Raw genomic sequence first — 21,750 nt, forward strand, 5'->3', positions numbered from 1 at the left:
TGTTCAGGACTGTTTGTTATTCACCAAAACTCATGGGGATCACGCCGCTGCTCAGCTACTTCATACTTGACAGACTGAGCATATGAAACTCTTGCACTCTTTCTTGCCCTTTTCCAGTGGTTGCTGGCAAAGAAATTATAAATTTATACTGGCATCATGTCATATAAAACTTTGCCAATATTATAGCATCCTAATCACCTTTTTTGAAAGTCAAAACAAAAAACAATCAGTATTTTTCAAACAATCTAATATTTTCAGTCTGTGTTGAAAAAGCAGTCTTATCAAATCTCAAACTCATTTTCAAATTCACATTTGGGTTAACATCGATATTAAACATGCTCATATGTGTTCATTCTTTCAACATGACCATACTAACAAAGTCTCCTGTTTTATCTTATCTTGTTGGACATCTTATATTGTCCAAATTTAATCTTCCTGAGATTATCAGATCTAAGGATGCCTTTAAGACACACATTACACATACATCATAGCATTCTTGTGTCATTTCTTTTCACGCGACACATTGTCTGTATGTCTGCTCGTTTCACTTTTTGTCAGAAACTACTTGCCTGATTTGGCTGAAATTTCGTAAGGACCTTTGTTGTGATAAGGTGCAGTGAACTAAGTATTATGGTATCTTTTCTATGTATAGTTAAGGATTAATATTTTATGTAAAAAAAAATGAGCACAATTTTAACCATATTCAGCCATCAATTTTCCATAAAGCACTCATTCTAAGTCAATGGGCTATAACTTTTACTAATTTCTTAAAAGCAAAAAGTTTAGTAGATTTATATTTTCTATGCCTTTAATCAACGTAGATAAACAGACACATTATTTCTGCAAGATTATTGAAAATCATTTGGGGTGAATGCATTTCAGTTTTTATGATAGTAGGGGATATTTTTTTCCTATTTTTGTAAATTTCCATTTATGGAAATTTGTGAGAGATCCATATATAGTGATTAACAACAATCGGCATGAGTCAGCTATTATTAAATGCCAACTTACCTCACTTACATAGTGACATGTGTAACACCAGTGCAGTCAGAAAATGAAAAAATATTTATTATGATCAATTATCCGTGTCATTTTCAATGCATCTCAACCAAATCTGCCATAATTGCATTTTCTTTTAACACTTAAGTTTGAAATCGCATTTTTATCGCTACATCAGCAGATTGAGTAGATGCTTCTTATTTTAAACGTTTCTAAGCATTTTGATAGTTTCATGAGTCCTGGTTCTTTGTCATGGTTCAAATTTGAAATTGCATTTTCTCTCAGCTCGAATGCGAATTTGAATTATTCAGACAATTGTTCTCAGTTTGGATGCTAATCTCACAATGTTTCGTCCAATTTAATCACTTTCTTCATGTCCATCTCTTCAAACTGACCAATCTTTACTGACTCCAGATGCCCCATCTTTCAAACTCTTTTTTTCATACATAATGTTTTATTTTTAATTAAGTTTTTTTCTCCTTTTTCAGTGTGCTATGCCAAGACGGTGATGCTATTGATGAAGAAGAGATTGTGCTGGAATCTGGTGAGGTCAGAATTAGAAAAATGCCCCGTAGAGGATGTACTCGGAGAGCCATCACAGGTGGAAAAACTCCAAGCCAAGAAAACAGAAAGGATCCCCCGATCGATGAAGGAGTTGATGCTAGAAAGACAAAGGATGGTCATAGTGCGGCTGTAGAAAAGCCAACAGCTCTACGCCGGGGTACACGTAATCGAACCCCAGCAAAACTTGTCCAGGTTGTTGTGAATGATCCAAAACCCAGAAAAAGTTCAGCAAAAGCAAGTCCACGCACGCGGAAGCAGGTTACTCAGCAAGTTCTAGAATCAGATCAACAATGGTTGTCTGATGAGCAATCACATTTTGACTTCCGACACGTGTCTCAGCAGGTCATTCTTCAAGATCAGGGATCAGATCAACAAGAGATATCAGGAAAACGGTCACAAAAGCGTCAGCAGGTTGTTCAGCAAGAGCCAGAGACAGATAAACAACAGTTGTCTGAAGAAAAATCACAGGGAAATCTCCGACGCTCTCAACGGCAGATAGCCCTGCAAGTTCAGGAATCTGATCAAAAACAGTCGATAGAAGAGAAGTCAAGACTGAATCTCCGGCGCTCACGTCGGCAGATTATTTTAAAAGAGTATGAGTCAGATGAACAACAATTAGCTGAAGAACAGCCACAATTATATCTACCACGGACACGTCGACAGACTACTCAGCCAGATCATGAGTTGGATAAACAACAATTGTCTGAAGAACAGCCACAATTGGATCTCCCACGAACACGTCGACAGGTCACTCGGACAGATCATGGGTCAGATCAGCAATTGTCTGAAGAACAGCCACAATTGGATCTTCCACGAACACGTCGACAGGTCACTCGGACAGATTATGAGTCAGATAAGCAATTGTCTGTAGAACAGTCAGAATTGGATCTTCCACGAACGCGTCGACAGGTCACTCGGACAGATCATGAGTCAGATCAGCAATTGTCTATAGAACAGCCACAATTGGATCTTCCACGAACACGTCGACAGGTCACTCGGACAGATCATGAGTCAGATCAGCAATTGTCTATAGAACAGCCACAATTGGATCTCCCACGAACACGTCGACAGGTCACTCGGACAGATCATGAGTCAGATCAGCAATTGTCTGTAGAACAGCCACAATTGGATCTCCCACGAACACGTCGCCAGGTCACTCGGACAGATCATGAGTCAGATCAGCAATTGTCTGTAGAACAGCCACAATTGGATCTTCCACGAACACGTCGACAGGTCACTCGGACAGATCATGAGTCAGATCAGCAATTGTCTGTAGAACAGCCACAATTGGATCTTCCACGAACACGTCGACAGGTCACTCGGACAGATCATGAGTCAGATCAGCAATTGTCTGTAGAACAGCCACAATTGGATCTTCCACGAACACGTCGACAGGTCACTCGGACAGATCATAAGTCAGATCAGCAATTGTCTGTAGAACAGCCACAATTGGATCTTCCACGAACACGTCGACAGGTCACTCAGACAGATCATGAGTCAGATCAGCAATTGTCTGTAGAACAGCCACTATTGGATCTCCCACGAACACGTCGACAGGTCACTCGGACAGATCATGAGTCAGATAAGCAATTGTCTGTAGAACAGCCACAATTGGATCTTCCACGAACACGTCGACAGACCACTCGACTTGATCATGGGTCGGATCAACCACAGTTGTCTGAAGAGAAGGTAAAGTCAAATCGTCGACGCTCACGTCGGCGGGTTACTTTGAAAGAGCATAGATCAGATGAAGAACAATGTTCTGAAGAGTCATCACAATTGGATCTTCCAAATCAACAAATTGCTGTTGAAGGTCAAGGGATGGATCAAAATTTGTTGCCTGAAGAAGAGCTGCAATTGGATTGTCCTACTCGTCAGAAGGTTGTCCTAAAAGAGAAAGAGTCGGATTCAAAACAGTTCTTAGAAGAGCGGTCACAAATGGATCCCCCACCTTCCTGTCAGCAGATTGTTCCAGAAAAACAGGGATCAGTTCAACAACAATTGTCTGATGAGCAATCGCATCAACATAATGTTCTTCAAAAGCAGAAGACGGATCAAGAAGAGGGAGAATTAAAATCAGATCTCCCACATATACATCAAAAGGTCATTTTGCAAAAGCAGCAGTCAAATGAACAGCAGGTCATTGGCCAAGAACAGAGGTCAAATCAACAGAAAATTATTCAACAGGAGCAGAGGTCAAATAAACAACAGTTGTCTGAAGACTGGTCACAATTAGAAGGCCCATGCACACATCAGGAAAACGTTCCACAGGAGCAGGGTTTAACTCAACAACTACCTAAAGACTGGTCACAATTGGATCGTCCATGTAGAACTCAAAAGGTCACTCAGCACAGGTATGGATCAGATCATCAACAGCTATCGGAAAAGAGGACACAAAAACAAAGTCTGACGGAGAACAATCATAGCAAAAATACAGGAGTAGGATTGAAAAGTGAAGAGCAGATTACAAAGTGGGGACATCAAGAAGAATTCAAAGACATGCAAGCTATTCATTCAGCCGGACAAAATGCAAATATAGATATGGATCAGTTTCCCAATCCAGAAGTAAGCAGCAGTTCTCCTGTGCAACAAGGATTAAATGTATCTAATCGAGATGTCCACTTTATGAAACAATCTGCTAGGGATAATCAAAATTCTTCTGAAGAACACATCTCTTTGGCAAAAGAAAGTTGTGATTCTACAGAGAAGTCAATAGGCAATTCATTGAAAGTTGGCGTTGAATGCCAACATGAGAATGATGCTAAGGAAATAAAAGATGATGATAATTCTCAAAGACTTCAACTAGAACCGGCAGCAATTGATAACCAGGTAAGTAATTCAAATAAAATCTTTAAAAATGTAAAATGATTTCGTCTATGACTAGAATTTTATTTCAGGAAAACAAAGATTAATGTAGGAATCTATAAACAATTAATATGCCATTTAAAACATTGTGGTACTATTGACGTTCCTCCCATAAAGTGTTGAAAAGTGAAAGAATAAGGAGGAAATAAGTTGATCAGTCACCAATGTGAGAGACAACAACACAACTAGAATAGAAAATGAAAAAGAAGAAAACCACGGAAACAGCAATTGTTGTCAAGTGCAAGGAGCACATGGTTGCACAAATATACTTAATTCTGGAAACCAACAGAAGACATTTAAATTAAGTATAGAACAATAATATTGACTAATATGAGGAGTAAAGGATCTCAATTATAAAAATAAGTTGGAATTATTAGGTTTAACTACTTTGTTACAGTCATAAATAGAATATAGATTTATTTTCTCTTGCAAATCAATGTCCAGGCTAAATGATTTGGCTACACACAGACCAATCAGCTTGCAGGTGCATTAATTCCATTTGTTTCTATAGGAACTTTTCAGCATCTTTGGGAATCATGGTTGGTCTGGAGAGAGAACTCAAGAAGCATTGAAGAAAAACATTCTCTCTTTTTCTCTCTCTCTCTCTCTCTCTCTCTCTCTCTCTCTCTCTCTCTCTCTCTATTTTCTTATCCCTGTCCACTGGACGCTCTTGCATTGATGATCTTTGTAGATACTTGCTGGCTGACCTTCAACAACGCAACAAAATTTCAACTCTTCTTTGTCTTCACTCGGGCACTGTCCAACTTTCTGCCACTGAAATTAATTTTGTTATGGTAATGCTGTTTTCATCTCTATTTAGTGAAAGTATTTCCATGTTTGAATGCAAATTGAAAATTATAAGTTTAGAAACTGGTCAAAATGCAGATTTCTTTTTTTTTTACATAGGGTCACCTCTTATCAAGGCCCAGATGCCATTCAAGGATAAGGGTTATTGAGTGTACAGAAGTCAATGGGATAATATAGTAATCGTTAGTAGCGAAAATTTGGTAAATTGGATTACTTAAGGGAATGGTTCATCAAGAATTTGTTTATGTTGAACTTGAAGACAACTAAATTGTAGTCAGATGGGAAACAGGCAATCGGAAGAGAGTTCCACAGGTGTGTAGTTCTAAGAAAGAAGCTTTGTTCATGGAATCTACATTTTCATTTAGGCACAGATAAAGAGTGAGGAAAACTGTTGACAGTGGTTTCAGCTAGACGAGTGTTTTTCGTGAAAGTTTAGTGAAGTGGGGGGGCATAGATTGGGCTCAGATGAGAACTTGCGATGGAAATAACGATAAAGCAGTGACAGGTTCGCAACGTCTCTTCTGTGGGAAAGAGGTTGCAGGAAAGAAAAAAGGGCATCCTCCATTAAGCTACAAAGTCTATTTTGAACTCTGTCAAGGCAGGATAAGCTGCTTCTAGCAGCTCCTGCCCAGATGTGGCAACAGTACTCCATCCTTGGACATACTTGGCTTTTATATAGATAAAGAATTGCATCAGCAGTGAGATATCTACAAGATCGGTAGAAGGATCCCACCATTTTTCCAGTGACCTTGGCAACAGATTTGATGCATATGTTCCATTTCAGATCAGGAGTAAAGTTCAGACTCAGAACCTTGTCAAAACAGGGAGCCTTCCCAAAATGAGAGCCATTCATTTCAATTGATGCCAGATGGGGATCAGAGCATTGATGATGTAAAGATAGAAGCTTGATTTTAGATGCATTAATAGTAACCAGCCACCTCTTTCCCCATTGTACCACATGCTGAAGATCAGAGGAGAGAGAATCAGAGAGAACTTTGTCATTTACGGCCTTTGATGTGTTGCCATAGATGGTAGTGTTATCAGCATAAATGTCTACGAATGATCTAAGAATGTGTTTTGAGAGATCATTGATGTAGATCAGGAAGAGAGTTAGGCCCAGGATGGGCCCTTGAAGGACTCCAGCATTAATATGGTGAGCTTCCAATTTCTGCCCATCAACCACTACTTTTATGAACCTATCAGAGAGAAATGATTTAATAACTGAAAGACATTTCCATACCGTAGCTGGAAATCTTGTGAAGTAGGCCTTTATGCCATACTCTATCAAAGGCTTTTGATATGTCAAGAGCAATTGCTCTAGAAAGGAAGCCTTTGTCAAAAGATTCACTAATCCTACGAGATATAACTGTAAGCACATCTGCTGTAGATCTAGCAGAACGGAAACCATCATGCAGATATTTGTATGTCACATAGCATATTTTCTGTTACAGGAGAAAATACGGGGGGGGGGAGTGATGGCCTTGGTCGCATAGGGTAGAATTAGCTGCAAAGTTTTTGGCAAAGAGTTTGGCTTTGTCTGATGCTGACGAGATTACCTCAGGTCCATAGGTGATGGTTGGGATAGAGCACACGCTTCTGTTCAGGACCCTGTTTGCTATTTGCCAAACCACTGCTCTGCTACTTTAGACTTAACAGACTGAGCATACAAATATCTTGCATTTTTATTACTTTTTTACAGTGGTTGCTGGCAGTCCTGAATGTGGCTTTAGTCTCAGTACATCTATTACGTTGGAAGCAATGGGAAAAGTGATTTCTGTGCGCAATGGCTGCAGCACATTCTGGAGAGAACCGCGGCTGGCTGTTAGGATTTTGCTGGAATTTTTGGGAGGGTACGAAGCGGTCTCTACCTACAATTGACCACTCATTCTTTTTAGACATGAGGAAGATCAAATATAAATGTAAAGAAGCTATCACAGTCAGCCATAGAGTATCGATATACTGTACGATGGAGAGGTATATCTGAGGACTTATTACATTTCGTTTTTATCTTAATTGTTACAACTGAGTGGTCAGAAGATCCCAGTGGAGACAGAGCAGAAGATGAACATAGCTCAGGGCAAGTTGTGAGAAAAAGGTCTAGAAGACTTGCATACTGAACATCAGTGTCAAGCACACGGGTGGGTTCGTGAACAATCTGAGTGAGGTCATAAGGAATGGAGAAATTGTGACAGAACCCCCACTCATCATCTGTCTGGCTTGAGTGGGTAAACTATTCCACGTTGTGAACATTGAAGTCTCCACAGACGTGAATGTTGCCGAAGGATGAGCAGACAGGAGTTGATCAATTTTCTCAGATATGCTTTTAAAGATAGTAACTCCACTGTTTTGGGGGTGATAGAGGGCAAATATAAATGCAATGGTGTAAGCAAGTGCAATCCGGAAGCACATATAGGGTAAATTAGGATCTTCTCATACCACATGGAAAGCCATCTTTAATGTAGGCACATATTCCATGCCCATGGTGATCTTGGGGGTCAGGTTTGAATGTTAAGTTAGAGTAACTTTTAATTACGAACGAGGGAAATGGTCGGTCCAATGCTCGTTTCACTTAGGAATGATAGATCCAGTTTAGTCGCCTGCAATTGGGTTCCAACCTCTGGAAGGCTGAAACGTAGACCCCTGATGTTGGAGAAGGAGACATGGTAGTGGAGGTCTACATTGGAAGATGGAGTTCTAGATTTATTTGTGTATTTTTTCTGGAGACTTTTCATGATAAAGTTTTGAGATTTGTGGAACAGGTCTGCAGACGGTTAGAGCAGGGTAGAGAGGGAAAGTAAGAGAGAAAAAGAAAATAATTTTTTTTGTAACACATGATAAGTTAAAGCTGTAAAAACTACCCACTAATATGGCATCGAGAAGCCCCACCAGAAGCTACTGCATGGTCCAGAATCCATTCACCAAATGACAATACTGCAGCCCTAGTACTTTGCACCTGCTGATAAAACAGCCTCCTTAGTGATTAATCCAAGGTTCGGGTCCCTGACTATCAGATGGATAACATCAGCCCAGATAAAACGTTTGCCTCCAGCACCCTTACTATTGACATGATCACAAGGATAGATATAGAAATAGAAAATTTCTACATCTCAAGCTACTGTTCACACAAAATCTAGAATACAGCTTTTTCTTCTCCCTTTGTCGGAAAAATCATTCATTGGAAATGAGGACTGAGGGACAAATAAGGAGAAGCGAGAGTTTAGGAAGCTGCCGATAACACATCCACAATGCATTGTGTACTCTCCATTTAAAAAAATAAAATATAATATAAATAAATAAATAAGCATATTCATTTATTTAAATTCTAATTTTCAACTTCATCAGGAAAATACAAATTTATTTTATTCCGCAGGTGTCACTTAGCTCTATTCTTCTGTTCTTATTAAATATTGAGATTTTTGTATCTGATTTCAGTGGTTTGTGCTCTAGTATAAGTTAGGAAAATGCAAAAATGTAAATAAGAGACATAATAATATACATAAATAATAAACATAATAATAAACATAATAAATATTTATTTTAAAATTTTGCATTTGAATTGGTCTCTAAAAATGCATAAAGATTTACTAAGAATTTTTAAGTCAGAAATGACTTTCTATTCAATAGTTCCAATGTTTCACAATTCCTTTTTGAATCTGAAGTGTCATGAAATAGTTCATTGTTTTTCTACCATTAATAAAAGATTAAAATGGCTGACTTCTTTCTGAAGAAATAATAAATATATTGGATTGAATTTTCACAAATTTAAATTATTTTATAAATATGATTTTTTAATTTTTATTTTGTGATTGCAATTTTATTTTAACAAATATTCGATTCGTAGTGAACAAAAAATTATTTGATTTTTAATTATTAAAGTTATGTTGACTTAAACGCACGCGCACGCGCACATGCACACACATACATACGCACACATCACAATTTTTTTTTAACCAAAACCGGAGCGATATGATATTTGAATCAATTAATCTAATTAAAAAAAATGCGAAGAAACAAAAATTCTAATTGAACCTTTGGAAACTGAAGATGATGAAATGCTCGAGTAAGAAATTAAACAAAATCTCATGATTGGATTGTTATTAAACAAGATTTGACTCCATGTCTCATTTGCAAACTGTCTTCACTGGATTAACATTGCCATCAATTCTAGAATACACTGAGATGTTGCAACAAAAAAATTTAATATCCTTTAAAAGAATACACAAGGAACTTCAATATTTTTATGTTGCCTTTGGAAGTTCTGATTTTTTAGTTGCAGCTTCCGAGTATTATGGATTTGGCAGTGATGATCACATACATACACACACATGAAATTGTCTCAATTTTATTAATATCGATAATTTAGATTTTCAAATTTAGCATCAAAGTGATTCTTTAAAGGGGTGGGGGAGTTTGATGGCATTTAAGTCTAGAACGAATTATTTATATATATATATATATATATATATATATATTTTTTTTTTTTTTTTTTTATCCTGAAGTTCTTTGTTTACTCCATTTCCTACTGATCATTCTTTTATTCTGAAAAATAATCAAGTTCATTTTAAAACTGGTAAGCATAAATCAGAAAGGACTTTTCCAGGGCATTCATCGTGAAGCAAAAATGTCAGCAAAAAGTAAACAAAAACACACAGAATTTGAAGATTACACATTTTACATATTTTGTTATTGTGTTTTATTTGGATTCTTCCGACTACTGTTCTCATCTTGAATGTTATTTTCACAACATTTCGGTCAATGTAAATTTTCACTTATTTCTGATGTATCTTGTCAAACTTGGGAATCTGTATGAATTCCTTATTTAATCCATGGGTAGATTGTTCTTGTTCCATCAGCTTTGCTTTTTTACTCTTTTTTTTTTGTTTTTCACCCTGAAACAAGGCATCTTGCTACTTGGAATGTAAAAGAGCTACTATTTGGGATCTTGTGTAACATAGAACTGTGAGGAGTTGAGCAGCAAGATGTCTGTTTACATTACATTTAAACTTCTGCAGGTTAGTATAGTCAGAGAAGCAGGAAACAGGGAGGGAATTTGAAAGTCTAGCAGTCTGAAGAAAGAAAGTTTTCTGGCATCTAGCAACCTCAGCAATGAAGAGGTGGGATTTTACTGTTTGTTGAATTAGTTAGGAGTATGTACGTCAAGGGGCACAAGTGCAATGAGTTCATCAGAGCACATTCCATTAAAGTACTTGTAAAACAGGCACAGAGATGTAATATTGCATCGATGGGACATAGGTTGGTACTTGGCTGATAGTGCTGGAGCTATTAGATTGGACACTCATTTTTGAACCCTGTCTAATGGGGAGAGACTAGTGGTAGATGCACCAGACCAGATGTGGCAACAATACCTCATGCATGGGTGAAATGTGGCTTTGTAAAGATACTCTCTGATGTAGGTAATTTTTTAGCATGATAGACAGAGCCCATCTTCTTTGTAGCAGTCTTGGCAATGTCCTTAGTTTATTTGTACCAATTCATGTTGCCTCTGAATGTTAAACCAAAGAGCTCTCAGGTTGAGTGTTATTTGTCATGGCAAGCTATGAAATCTTAAGTATTTTTTTTATATTCTTAATATCACCTGTATTAAAGATTCAAACTTCAACCTCCAGAAGATCATCACTTAGAAATGATTATTACAATAGGTGCATGTGAATCCGTGGTGCAATTTAAGTACTCTTAGAATATTAATTAATAAAATAATTACCCAATTACTTTTTTGTAATAAGATATTCAATATAAAAATAACTTTTAATAACTTGATTGCAATTACAAGAAAAACACATGGAAGATTGTTAAACAAAAAGGAAATTATTTAAACGCAAACGACATCACGTAGCTACAGTAATACATAATATTGTGTCAGAAGAATATATTTTAACTGTTAATGGTTGAAGATATTGGATGCCCGGGGCTACTACTCAGTCGGTTCCTTATGCTATCCCTCATCCATTTGTGCTTTTGCCTTTTTGTTTGTTTTCAAAGAGAGAAAGTTGATGAACCCTTTGTGTGATGACAAATACCTTTCAATGTCAGTGAATGCGTAGGGTCAAGAGTCAAATCCTGAATGCCATCATTGAGTTGGTTGAAAGTGTGAGCAGAGTCAGCAATGTATATTATAAATTCCCATTCTCAATTATTGTCAGTCAACAAGATGGTGCATCTTGTGGTTAGGGTTTTTGTTTTCTTTGTTTTTCTAAATATATCTTTTCAGTAGTTCGTATAAACAAACTTTTTATATGAAGTTGTGAAAAATATATTAGGTCAGGGCAAAAGTTGTTGCCAATTTAAAATCTTCAACCTCATATGCCCTTTGTTTCAGTACAGAGCAGTGCTACATGATAAAGTGCCATGCCTAACATTCATCCAGCTTTCACGCCTTATTAATTTGCTTCTGATTGTCAGACACTGTTGAAATACTGACATCAAGTGTCTTAGACATTTTTCTGGCAGATATAAACAATTGCTCTTAAATATTCATTGTCATCAAACATGAGTGGTTATCCTTTATCTTCTTGAACTCTGAGGCTAGCTTTATTACTATAAATATTTTTAAAACACATATGTGTTGTTCAGAAAAGTTAAAAATTTAAAAGCAGGAATACAGAAAAATAATTAAATTAAAAAATGGTCAAATTTATACAAACGTTCATGATAAGAATGAGACACAATATTTAGCAAAAGAAAACAGAATGAACTTACAAGAGACAATGCAAACCTACAAAGGTATAATAAAAACATAGATATTTATTAGCAGTAAATAATTAAAAGAATATATTATACCAAACAAAAATAAAGGTGAGATACAAATTGGGGCGGGGATTCAGTTTATATTATCAAAATGAGCAAAGGAAGAAAAATTATTACATTCAATCTCAGAAAACCGTGTAAGGATCTGACTTACACAATATTGATGGGTAACAATAGGAGTATTCCATAATAAAGTTCAGTAAGAAGGAGTCTACGAGTTCTAGTAAAAGGGTCGGCGCTGTACAGTCTTCAGGTGGTCTCAAAATGTTTTCCTTTCTATGTGAATGTCACAATAATAAAATAAAAAAGTAATGATGAATTTGTTCATTCTTGATCGCGATGGAAATCTGTTCAGGCAGGATCCAAATTTATGATGGGCAGAGTTTATATTTTGGCATCATCTTTGGTGAATAAGGACATTTTCTTTCTTGTCCTAATTTTCATGTTTGCCAAATTCTTCTTGATTTGATGAAGTGGTCTTCCTTTCCTCATGCTTGTTTGGGAGGAGGTTAGTGAAAACAACTTTTAATATTTTGACTTGCTTACTTGTTATACGTGTTAATATATATATATATATATATATATATATATATATATATATATATATATACACCTATATATGCATATATATATATACACCTATATATACATATATATATATTATATATATACATATATATATATTATATATATATATATATATATATATATATATATATATATATATATATATATATATATAATTCTAATCTTACTTTTAGTGGGCAACGTGTATCACATTTACATGTAATCAAATAATAAAAATAATACAAATAATTAATCCTCATCACAAAAATTCAGAAACATAATTGACAGTGTTTATATAAACATTGAGATTTTGCTTATTCATGACTAGGGCAATGACAAGAGAATATTCTTTTCATTGTTTTGACTTTCGAGTATATATCCTACTCAGTAAGACACAGTTAATCAATCGAGAACCACATCACTCTATGCAAAAACATATAAGATTTTAACTGATATATACTTGAGAGTCAAAATAATAAAAAGAATATGCTGTTGTCATAGCCCTACTCATGACAACTGAATAGCTAAAATTTTGATTCCAAAAGTAAGGCCCCCAACTTTTAACTAAAAAACTAGAACATTAAAGAGATATGAATGCAGGAGTAGTACCATTAAAACGAGTGACGTTTTGTGCTCCAGAATTTATTTTTCTGCATAGTTCCCACCATTTTCAATGCATTTTTGTCAGCCTCTTTTGATGCCTTCGTTGTTAAAATCTGGGATGAGCTTTGTCACTCACATCTCTGTCACCACTCTGAAATTGACAAACCCATCTCCTAACTGTTCTGACATTAACTGTATCAGTTTCATAAACATTCAACAGGTGCTAGTGAATATTGATCAATTCAATTTTTCTGCATGGAAGAATTCAATGACGCATCTCTGCTTCTGATGTACGCCCATGACAGGAGTTGCTTTTTTAGAGTCTCATACCATCAATATTTGCAACAGAGATATGAAACTTACAGGTCATGAATGCATAAATTCAGTCGTCATAACAATTCAATTTGCAATCCCTTCTGATCCATTTGGGTGGCAAAAAAAATAAAAGGCATTACTTTTGAAATGTCCTTTGTAGATATCCAGAAAGTTAATAAATCTGATTATAAATTAATGAGTATAAATAAATGCATAATTATTATAATAATATATATTTAATATATAATAAATAAATTAGATATAATTGTCACTGAACTTGGGAATCAGAATATAAATAAAGAAAACTGAATATATATAAGTTGACCTCTCTTAACCCATTGCGAAATACAATATCCTGACATACTTATTTTCTCTCCAAAGTTCAACCCAAACCTAATTTTTCTTATTTTTATATTACAAATGGTAATCTCGTTTTAAAGTTGTGAATTCAATTGGGTTGAGGGATAAGTCATAAGTTTCTGAATGTTGCTGATTGAGTGAAGACGGTTGACCTCTCAATCCATCTGATCTGCCAATTGTCTGTTCGTTTGACATTGATTTTTATGAAGAATTTCATTCAATCAATCTTCATCAAACTCAATTGGTTGATTGGCATGTGATTTCACCTTGAGATCACAATTCACATTTTCAAAATAAGTTGGTACGTTGCGGCACTGTTCCTTCTCCAAATCATACAAACAACTTCAGCAATCTTTAACACCATGAATGAACGCAAAAAGAAAATGGCGCCATAAATGCTCAGTTTTGTTAATTTCACATTCCATATCAATGATCTGAAAATAGACACAATTCAATAAAATTTTAAAAATCAAAACATCTTGTAAAGCAAACCATTCTCTTAACTTCTAAAAATGCTAACCATTTTTCAAATTCATTTTTATTTTGGAAAAAAGAATACTTAACTCAATATTAGAAGGGACATTAAAAGAAAAAAATAAAGTGAAAGGATTGTTTTATGTTCAACTTAAAATATTGAAAACTGAGCCTCACTGCTAAAAATTGAATTATCTTCTCTTAAGTGGTGGACTGGTAAGAAAGACACAAGTCGGTATCTAGTGGGAACAGAATATATTGAACAGAAAAGCCAATACAACAAATAAGAAGTGGTTATATGTCAGTCCGACTGCCAAATATGCATAACTGATGCATAATGCTAAGCAGAAGAGTTCATTGTTATTTGTAAGGTGGGCACCACAACATACATTCACTCAAGCTTTTTGTAACATGAAAATTTGATGCATATTCTGAAGAATTTAATTGCAAATATTTCATCTGGATTTAACAGCCTTCATGTGCAGCAGAATGTGGCTCAAGGTCAGAAGATGGAAACATCTCCCAAATTCAGGGACAAGATGTTGCTGTTATAAAATTTTAATTTAAATCTGAGTGTGAATATATATATATATATATATATATATATATATATATATATATATATATATATATATATATATAGAGAGAGAGAGAGAGAGAGAGAGATAGATAGATAGATAGATAGATAGCCAGTAATCATATAACTGTTCTGTAGGAGAGATATCCCTGAACTACTTTATTGCACAATAAAAATAATTAAATTAAAAAAAAATCATTTTTTATATTTCAAATTATTTAATCAAGTAAAAATTCCATTTTTTACCTAATTACTAACTTTATGAAGTTATTCTAGCAACTTACTTAACAATTAATAAACAAAACTATCATAAAAACTGAATTTAACTTAAAAATACTATGCCAAAAAATAACCTTTTAAATTTAGTGATCAACTGATATAAATTTTTGAACCATAAAAATAATTAGATTAAAACAAAAATCATTTTTCTTATTTCGAATTTAATTATTTTTATTGTGCAATAATTTATATCAGTTTCAAATATGTTAAACATTAAAAAAAATATTTTTAATGTAAATTTTGGTAGAAAAAATCCACTGATATCAGCCCGCTGCTACGAATTCGAAAGATATATATGTGAGCAAGAAAAAGTAAAAGTCGTTCAGGGAGACATCTCCTACAGGAGACCCCATATAACTATAGTGAGTATCGTTGGTCACATGTGCAAGAATGCGCCGTTTGTTTGCTCATTTCATTTGATCCCAAACTGACCAAGGCTCTTCTGATCAAGTACAAAATTAGCAAAAACGAGCCTGTTGGCGCATTCCAGTGCCTCAAACAACCAGCAATAAACGAAACCTTTACTGAAGGAACGATAAGCGTCCTAGAAGCAAGTTAAAGTATATCTCATTCTAAAAAAGATTAGTCGGATGAGTGTTATTTTCACAATGTGTCTTCTTTTGAACTCATGAATCTGCACTGAATTTAAAACAGAACCGTTTATTTAATTTATTTATTTATTTATTTATCTTATTCCGCTAGTCATAACTGAGTAGAAGTCCTAAATAATTCTACCAAGTAGTTTATCCACTATGCAAGGATCTGTGGCATCGTTAGGGTTAAAGTACTTGGTAAAAAATCAATTGTAAATCGAGATTGAAGGTTCAATCCTCAGTGTGTACAACACTAAAAATACAATAGAAAATTACTTACGACTTCTACCTGTCATAGTTGAAGGAACTTCAGGTGACCTCCAGTGACCTCTGTTGACTCTTGATGGGTAGATAAAATGATTCATTCGAAATTCTCTACAGACTCCTGAGTTGACAGAAAGATTCCTTTCAAGAAGATACACTCAAAGAAGGTCGGAGGTTACACCGACCAAAACGTTGTGAAAATAATGCTCAAGATGAGAGCAGTAGCCCAAAGAATCTAAATAATATGAATTATTTTTGTGGGGTGTCGACTTCTTTCATGTGAATGCACCTTTAATGGGGGTAGAGCAGCTGATGACCACTCTACACAATGATTTCATTATTATTATTTAACCATTAAAAATAATACTTTTTTCACTGACTTCATATGTGCTGCATCCGACAAAAAATGTCTTTTTCACATGTTGATTTTATTGCTAAACAATTATTACGTCCTAACATTTTCTTCTTCACATAAGCTAAAACTAGTGAATAGTTGAAAACCAACGAAAATTACTGCCAAAACAGGTGATGTTCATAAGATAAAAAAGAAAAATGATCAGTCAATCAAAACTTACTTTAAACAGCAGTCTGGTGACCTCCAGTGACCTCTGTTGACCCAGTTGTGGGTTTCTTTACTCTTTACATTGTATTTATTCAATTCACTTGGCTATACAACTTATTTCTTTTTCTATCCTGTCCCCCAGGGTTTTCCGCCCTTCTTGCTATTCCCCCTACCTCAACCCGTCGACGGACAATCAACCTGTTCATCTGTTCTTAGAATAATACACCAAATGGTGATTGCTTGTGAGAACGTTCTCATTACAGGTGCTTTATGGGATACACTTTCTTGCCAAGTATTTATTTTTCTTTCTTTTCCTTGTCCATTGTTATTTCACTAAGACCAAAACAAAATAACTTTTACAATTTATTATTTTTGGTTCACCGACTTAGTTTTATCTCTGCTTTTACATGTCCAATAGCTGAGAAATAGTGTCACGATTCTATTTAAGAGAAGCAGAGAAACCCAGCATTGCCTGGTTGTAATAATTTAAAACTTTAAAGCTTAGAAACATTGTTATTAAAAATATATTATAAAAAATATATATAAATAAATACATAATAAATATATTATAATAGACATTTTGTTTGTTAAAAACAAGCAAAAGTTATAATCATTGACTTATGCCAAACTTCTAGAGTAAATGTGGTATTGTGATGATTAATCCATATTAGTCCCTAACTGTGCATTAAACAGATACCATAATATTTAGTTTGCTGCACTTTATAACAAAGGTCCATACAAAATTTTAGCCAGATCAGCCCGGTATTCTGAGAAAAGAGGAACAGACAGATAGACCAAGAGTTCATATAAATATATTCTACTTTTATGTTAAAAAAAGTAATTAAAAAATATGGACTCAAAAATATTTCATACTAGCTGTATCTATCCGGCATTGTTCGGGAGTTATTTTACTTTCATTTTTTTAATTTTTTGTTTTTCTTTTCTTCTTTTTTTTTTTTTTTACATAAATACATTCATTTTTTTAATTTTTTGTTTTTCTTTTCTTCTTTTTTTTTTTACATAAATACATTCATTTTTTTAATTTTTTGTTTTTCTTTTCTTCTTTTTTTTTTTTACATAAATACATTCATTTTTTTAATATTTTGTTTTTCTTTTCTTCTTTTTTTTTTTACATAAATACATTCATTTTTTTAATTTTTTGTTTTTCTTTTCTTCTTTTTTTTTTACATAAATACATTCATTTTTTTAATTTTTTGTTTTTCTTTTCTTCTTTTTTTTTACATAAATACCTTCATTTTTTTAATTTTTTGTTTTTCTTTTCTTCTTTTTTTTTTTACATAAATACATTCATTTTTTTAATTTTTTGTTCTTCTTTTCTTCTTTTTTTTTACATAAATACATTCATTTTTTTAATTTTTTGTTTTTCTTTTCTTCTTTTTTTTTACATAAATACATTCATTTTTTTAATTTTTTGTTTTTCTTTTCTTCTTTTTTTTTTTTACATAAATACATTCATTTTTTTAATTTTTTGTTTTTCTTTTCTTTTTTTTTTTACATAAATACATTCATTTTTTTAATTTTTTGTTTTTCTTTTCTTCTTTTTTTTTTACATAAATACATTCATTTTTTTAATTTTTTGTTTTTCTTTTCTTCTTCTTTTTTTTTACATAAATACATTCATTTTTTTAATTTTTTGTTTTTCTTTTCTTCTTTTTTTTTACATAAATACATTCATTTTTTTAATTTTTTGTTTTTCTTTTCTTCTTCTTTTTTTTTTACATAAATACATTCATTTTTTTAATTTTTTGTTTTTCTTTTCTTCTTTTTTTTTTACATAAATACATTCATTTTTTTAATTTTTTGTTTTTCTTTTCTTCTTTTTTTTTACATAAATACATTCATTTTTTTAATTTTTTGTTTTTCTTTTCCTATTTTTTTTTTTTTTTTTTTTTTTTTTTTTACATAAATACATTCATTTTTTTCTCCCCTGTTAACTCTTTTTAAAGTTATAAATAATAAGAATCTCCGAGCGAGAGGTGCCAAATCAGGAGAGAGAGAGAGAGAGAGAGACAGACAGACAGACAGACAGACAGACAGACAGAGAGAGCAGTACTGATTATAAAACGAGTGCAAGAAGTGGTGAAATTGGCTGTCTAGTGTCAGTCTTGTGGACAACCAAAAAAGAGAACAGGATAAATATTAATGAAGTTTAAATTTTTTTTTAAATTTCATTTTAGTTTATGCTATTGCATTTTTATTTCAGTTAATAGAAAATAAAGATAATAAAAACATACACATAATTAAATAGAGTTAAGTTTTTAAAACGAACAGTAAATACAAACACGTTTGTCATCTTTTAATTTGTACTGAACGAAAGCTTTGTTCTTTCTTTTGTTCAAATATAAATATAAGTTTAAATCTAAACATTTGTGTTCGATTTTGAAATTTCCAAACTAAATTCTCAATGCATCTTGCTATAATAATTAAATTCATTGAAAAAGAAATGTTTGCTTCTTTAAAAATAAAATAAAAATAGTCTTTTCTTTTAAATAAAAATATAGGTGTCTACCAAGTCTAGTGAGAAATATAAACAAAAATATATAAATATTTTTATTTTAGCACTATTGGATGATAAATACACTTGGAAAATAAATATACCTACAAAATTGTGAATTTTATTAATTATTTCATGAATGGCATATTTTTATATGTTATCTGTATTATGCAATTAAAATTAGAAAAGTTTTAATTCTGTCAAGTAGGACCTTTAGAATGAGTAAAATTCGTTCTTTCTTATAGCTAAAAAACATGTGGCATTAATAGAATATAATTACCAATGGATAGTGAAAATCCTTTCACTGCAGGTGCATTGTTGGATACAATTTCTTTCTCTTCCAATTATATTCTTGTTTTATTGTTATGATGCCAAGAATGTAACAAAACCACTTTTATGAGTTTTTTTTTTTTTTACCTCAGTTTACTAGCTGAGGAACAGTATCATCATTCCATTTTACATTTGATCGGAGCAATAAGGAAACTCATGTTGCTTGGGAGCAATAAGTTTAAAAATGGAAATTTAGAGCAATGTTTTTTTATACATCTCTCACTTTAATCTATTAGCAATTTTCAGTCCTTTTTAAAATCACAATTCACTCATGCATGGAGTATTGTTGCCACATCTGAACTGATGCATCAACCACAAGTTTCTCACTCTTAAGCAGGTTTTAAAAAAGAGTTTTTGATCTAATAGATCACACACTATTATCTAAACTCCAACCTCTGTCCCATCACCACAGTATTACATCCCTGTGCTTTTTTTACAAGTACTTTGATGGAATGTGCTCTGACGAACTCATAGAACTTGTGCCTCCCCCCTCAACGTACATGCACCTGAATAACCTGACAAGCAGCTAAATCACACCCCTTCATTGTTGAGATCTCTAGATACCAGAAAGCTTTCTTCTCTCGAACTGCTAGATATTGGAATTACCTCCCTGTTTCCTGCTCTCCTGACTGTACTAACATGTAAAAGTTTGAATGTAATGTAAACAGACATCTTGCTGATCAACTCCTCAGAGTCCCTTGTTAGATATGACCCCAAATAGCCCTTTATGTTTCAAGTGGCATTATGCCTTGTTTGAGTGCAAAAGAAAAAAAAAGAAGCTCATAACTTCAATCATGTAAGCTGTATTTTCATTTAGTTTTCATTTCATATCAGTCGATGTTTTTTAATGATTTGAAGGTAAACGATTCGTAAATATTTCGAGAATATGTTGGTGATACATGAAATGCTTTTAAAGAAGATCACCTGTTATCAAGGCCTGAAGGCCACTCGAGAATAAGGGCTAATGAGTGATTATCAGTAATGGTGAAACTTGTGTAGGGTTTAATCATTTAAGAAGACGGCTCAAGAGGAAATTGTTCTCACTAGACCTAAAACAGCTATGTTATATAATCAACCGGGAAGCAGCCGCATGGTATTGTGTCCCACAAAGGAGTAGTTCCAAGAAAGAAACTTTGCTCATGGAATTTATGCTTAGTTTTAGGCATAAAGAGATAATAAAAGAAATTGTTAGCAGTTTTTATAGGTAGACGAGTGCCTGCTGTGAATGTTTTAGATGGGGGACATAGGTAGAGGTTCAGTCGAACCCTTTCTATGAAAATAATGGTAGAGCAAAGATAGACTCACTATGTTTATTCTGTGAGAAAGAGGAATTTATATGGATTCTAATATTTATATTGATTCTAATATTTATATGGATTCTAATATTTATATTGATTCTAATATTTATATTGATTCTAATATTTGTATTGATTTAAATATATATATCGATTTTAATATTTATTTCGATTCTAATATTTATATTGATTTTAATATTTATATTGATTCTAATATTTATATAGATTTTAATATTTATATTGATTCTAATATTTATATTGATACTAATATTTGTATTGATTTTAATATTTATATCGATTCTAATATTTATATTGATTCTAATATTTACATTGATTCTCATATTTATATCGATTCTAATATTTATATTGATTCTAATATTTATATTGATTCTAATATATTGATTTTAAAATTTATATTGATTCTAATATTTATATTGATTCTAATATTTATATTGATTCTAATATTTATATTGATTCTCATATTTATATTGATTCTAATATTTATATTGATTCTAATATATCGATTCTAATATTTATATTGATTCTAATATTTATATTGATTCTAATATTTATATTAATTCTAATATTTATATTGATTCTAATATTTATATCGATTCTAATATTTATATTGATTCTAATATTTATATTGATTCTGATATTTATATTGATTCTAATATTTATATTGATTCTGATATTATATTGATTCTAATATTTATATGGATTCTAATATTTATATAGATTCTAATATTTATATTGATTCTAATATTTATATTGATTCTAATATTAATATTGATTCTAATATTTATATTGATTCTAATATTTATATTGATTCTAATATTTATATTGATTCTCATATTTATATTGATTCTAATATTTATATTGATTCTAATATATCGATTCTAATATTTATATTGATTCTAATATTTATATCGATTCTAATATTTATATTGATTCTAATATTTATATTGATTCTGATATTTATATTGATTCTAATATTTATATTGATTCTGATATTA

The 21,750-nt window shown here is 32.6% G+C and overlaps 1 protein-coding gene across 1 annotated transcript in view; it reads left to right on the forward strand.

Moving 5' to 3' along the window:
* The window catches only part of LOC145254900 (uncharacterized), a 199,085-nt gene that overhangs the window by 83,500 nt on the left and 93,835 nt on the right, over positions 1-21,750 (forward strand). The window contains exon 2 of the mRNA XM_080113833.1: positions 1,488-4,392. Within this exon, the coding sequence (XP_079969959.1) occupies positions 1,564-4,392 (2,829 nt within the window). The 5' untranslated portion in view covers positions 1,488-1,563. The remainder of the gene's footprint in view (positions 1-1,487; positions 4,393-21,750) is intronic.

Source organism: Euprymna scolopes, chromosome 30 (assembly GCF_053919585.1).
Source record: "Euprymna scolopes isolate OS-2025 chromosome 30, ASM5391958v1, whole genome shotgun sequence".
Lineage (NCBI taxonomy): Eukaryota > Metazoa > Mollusca > Cephalopoda > Sepiida > Sepiolidae > Euprymna > Euprymna scolopes.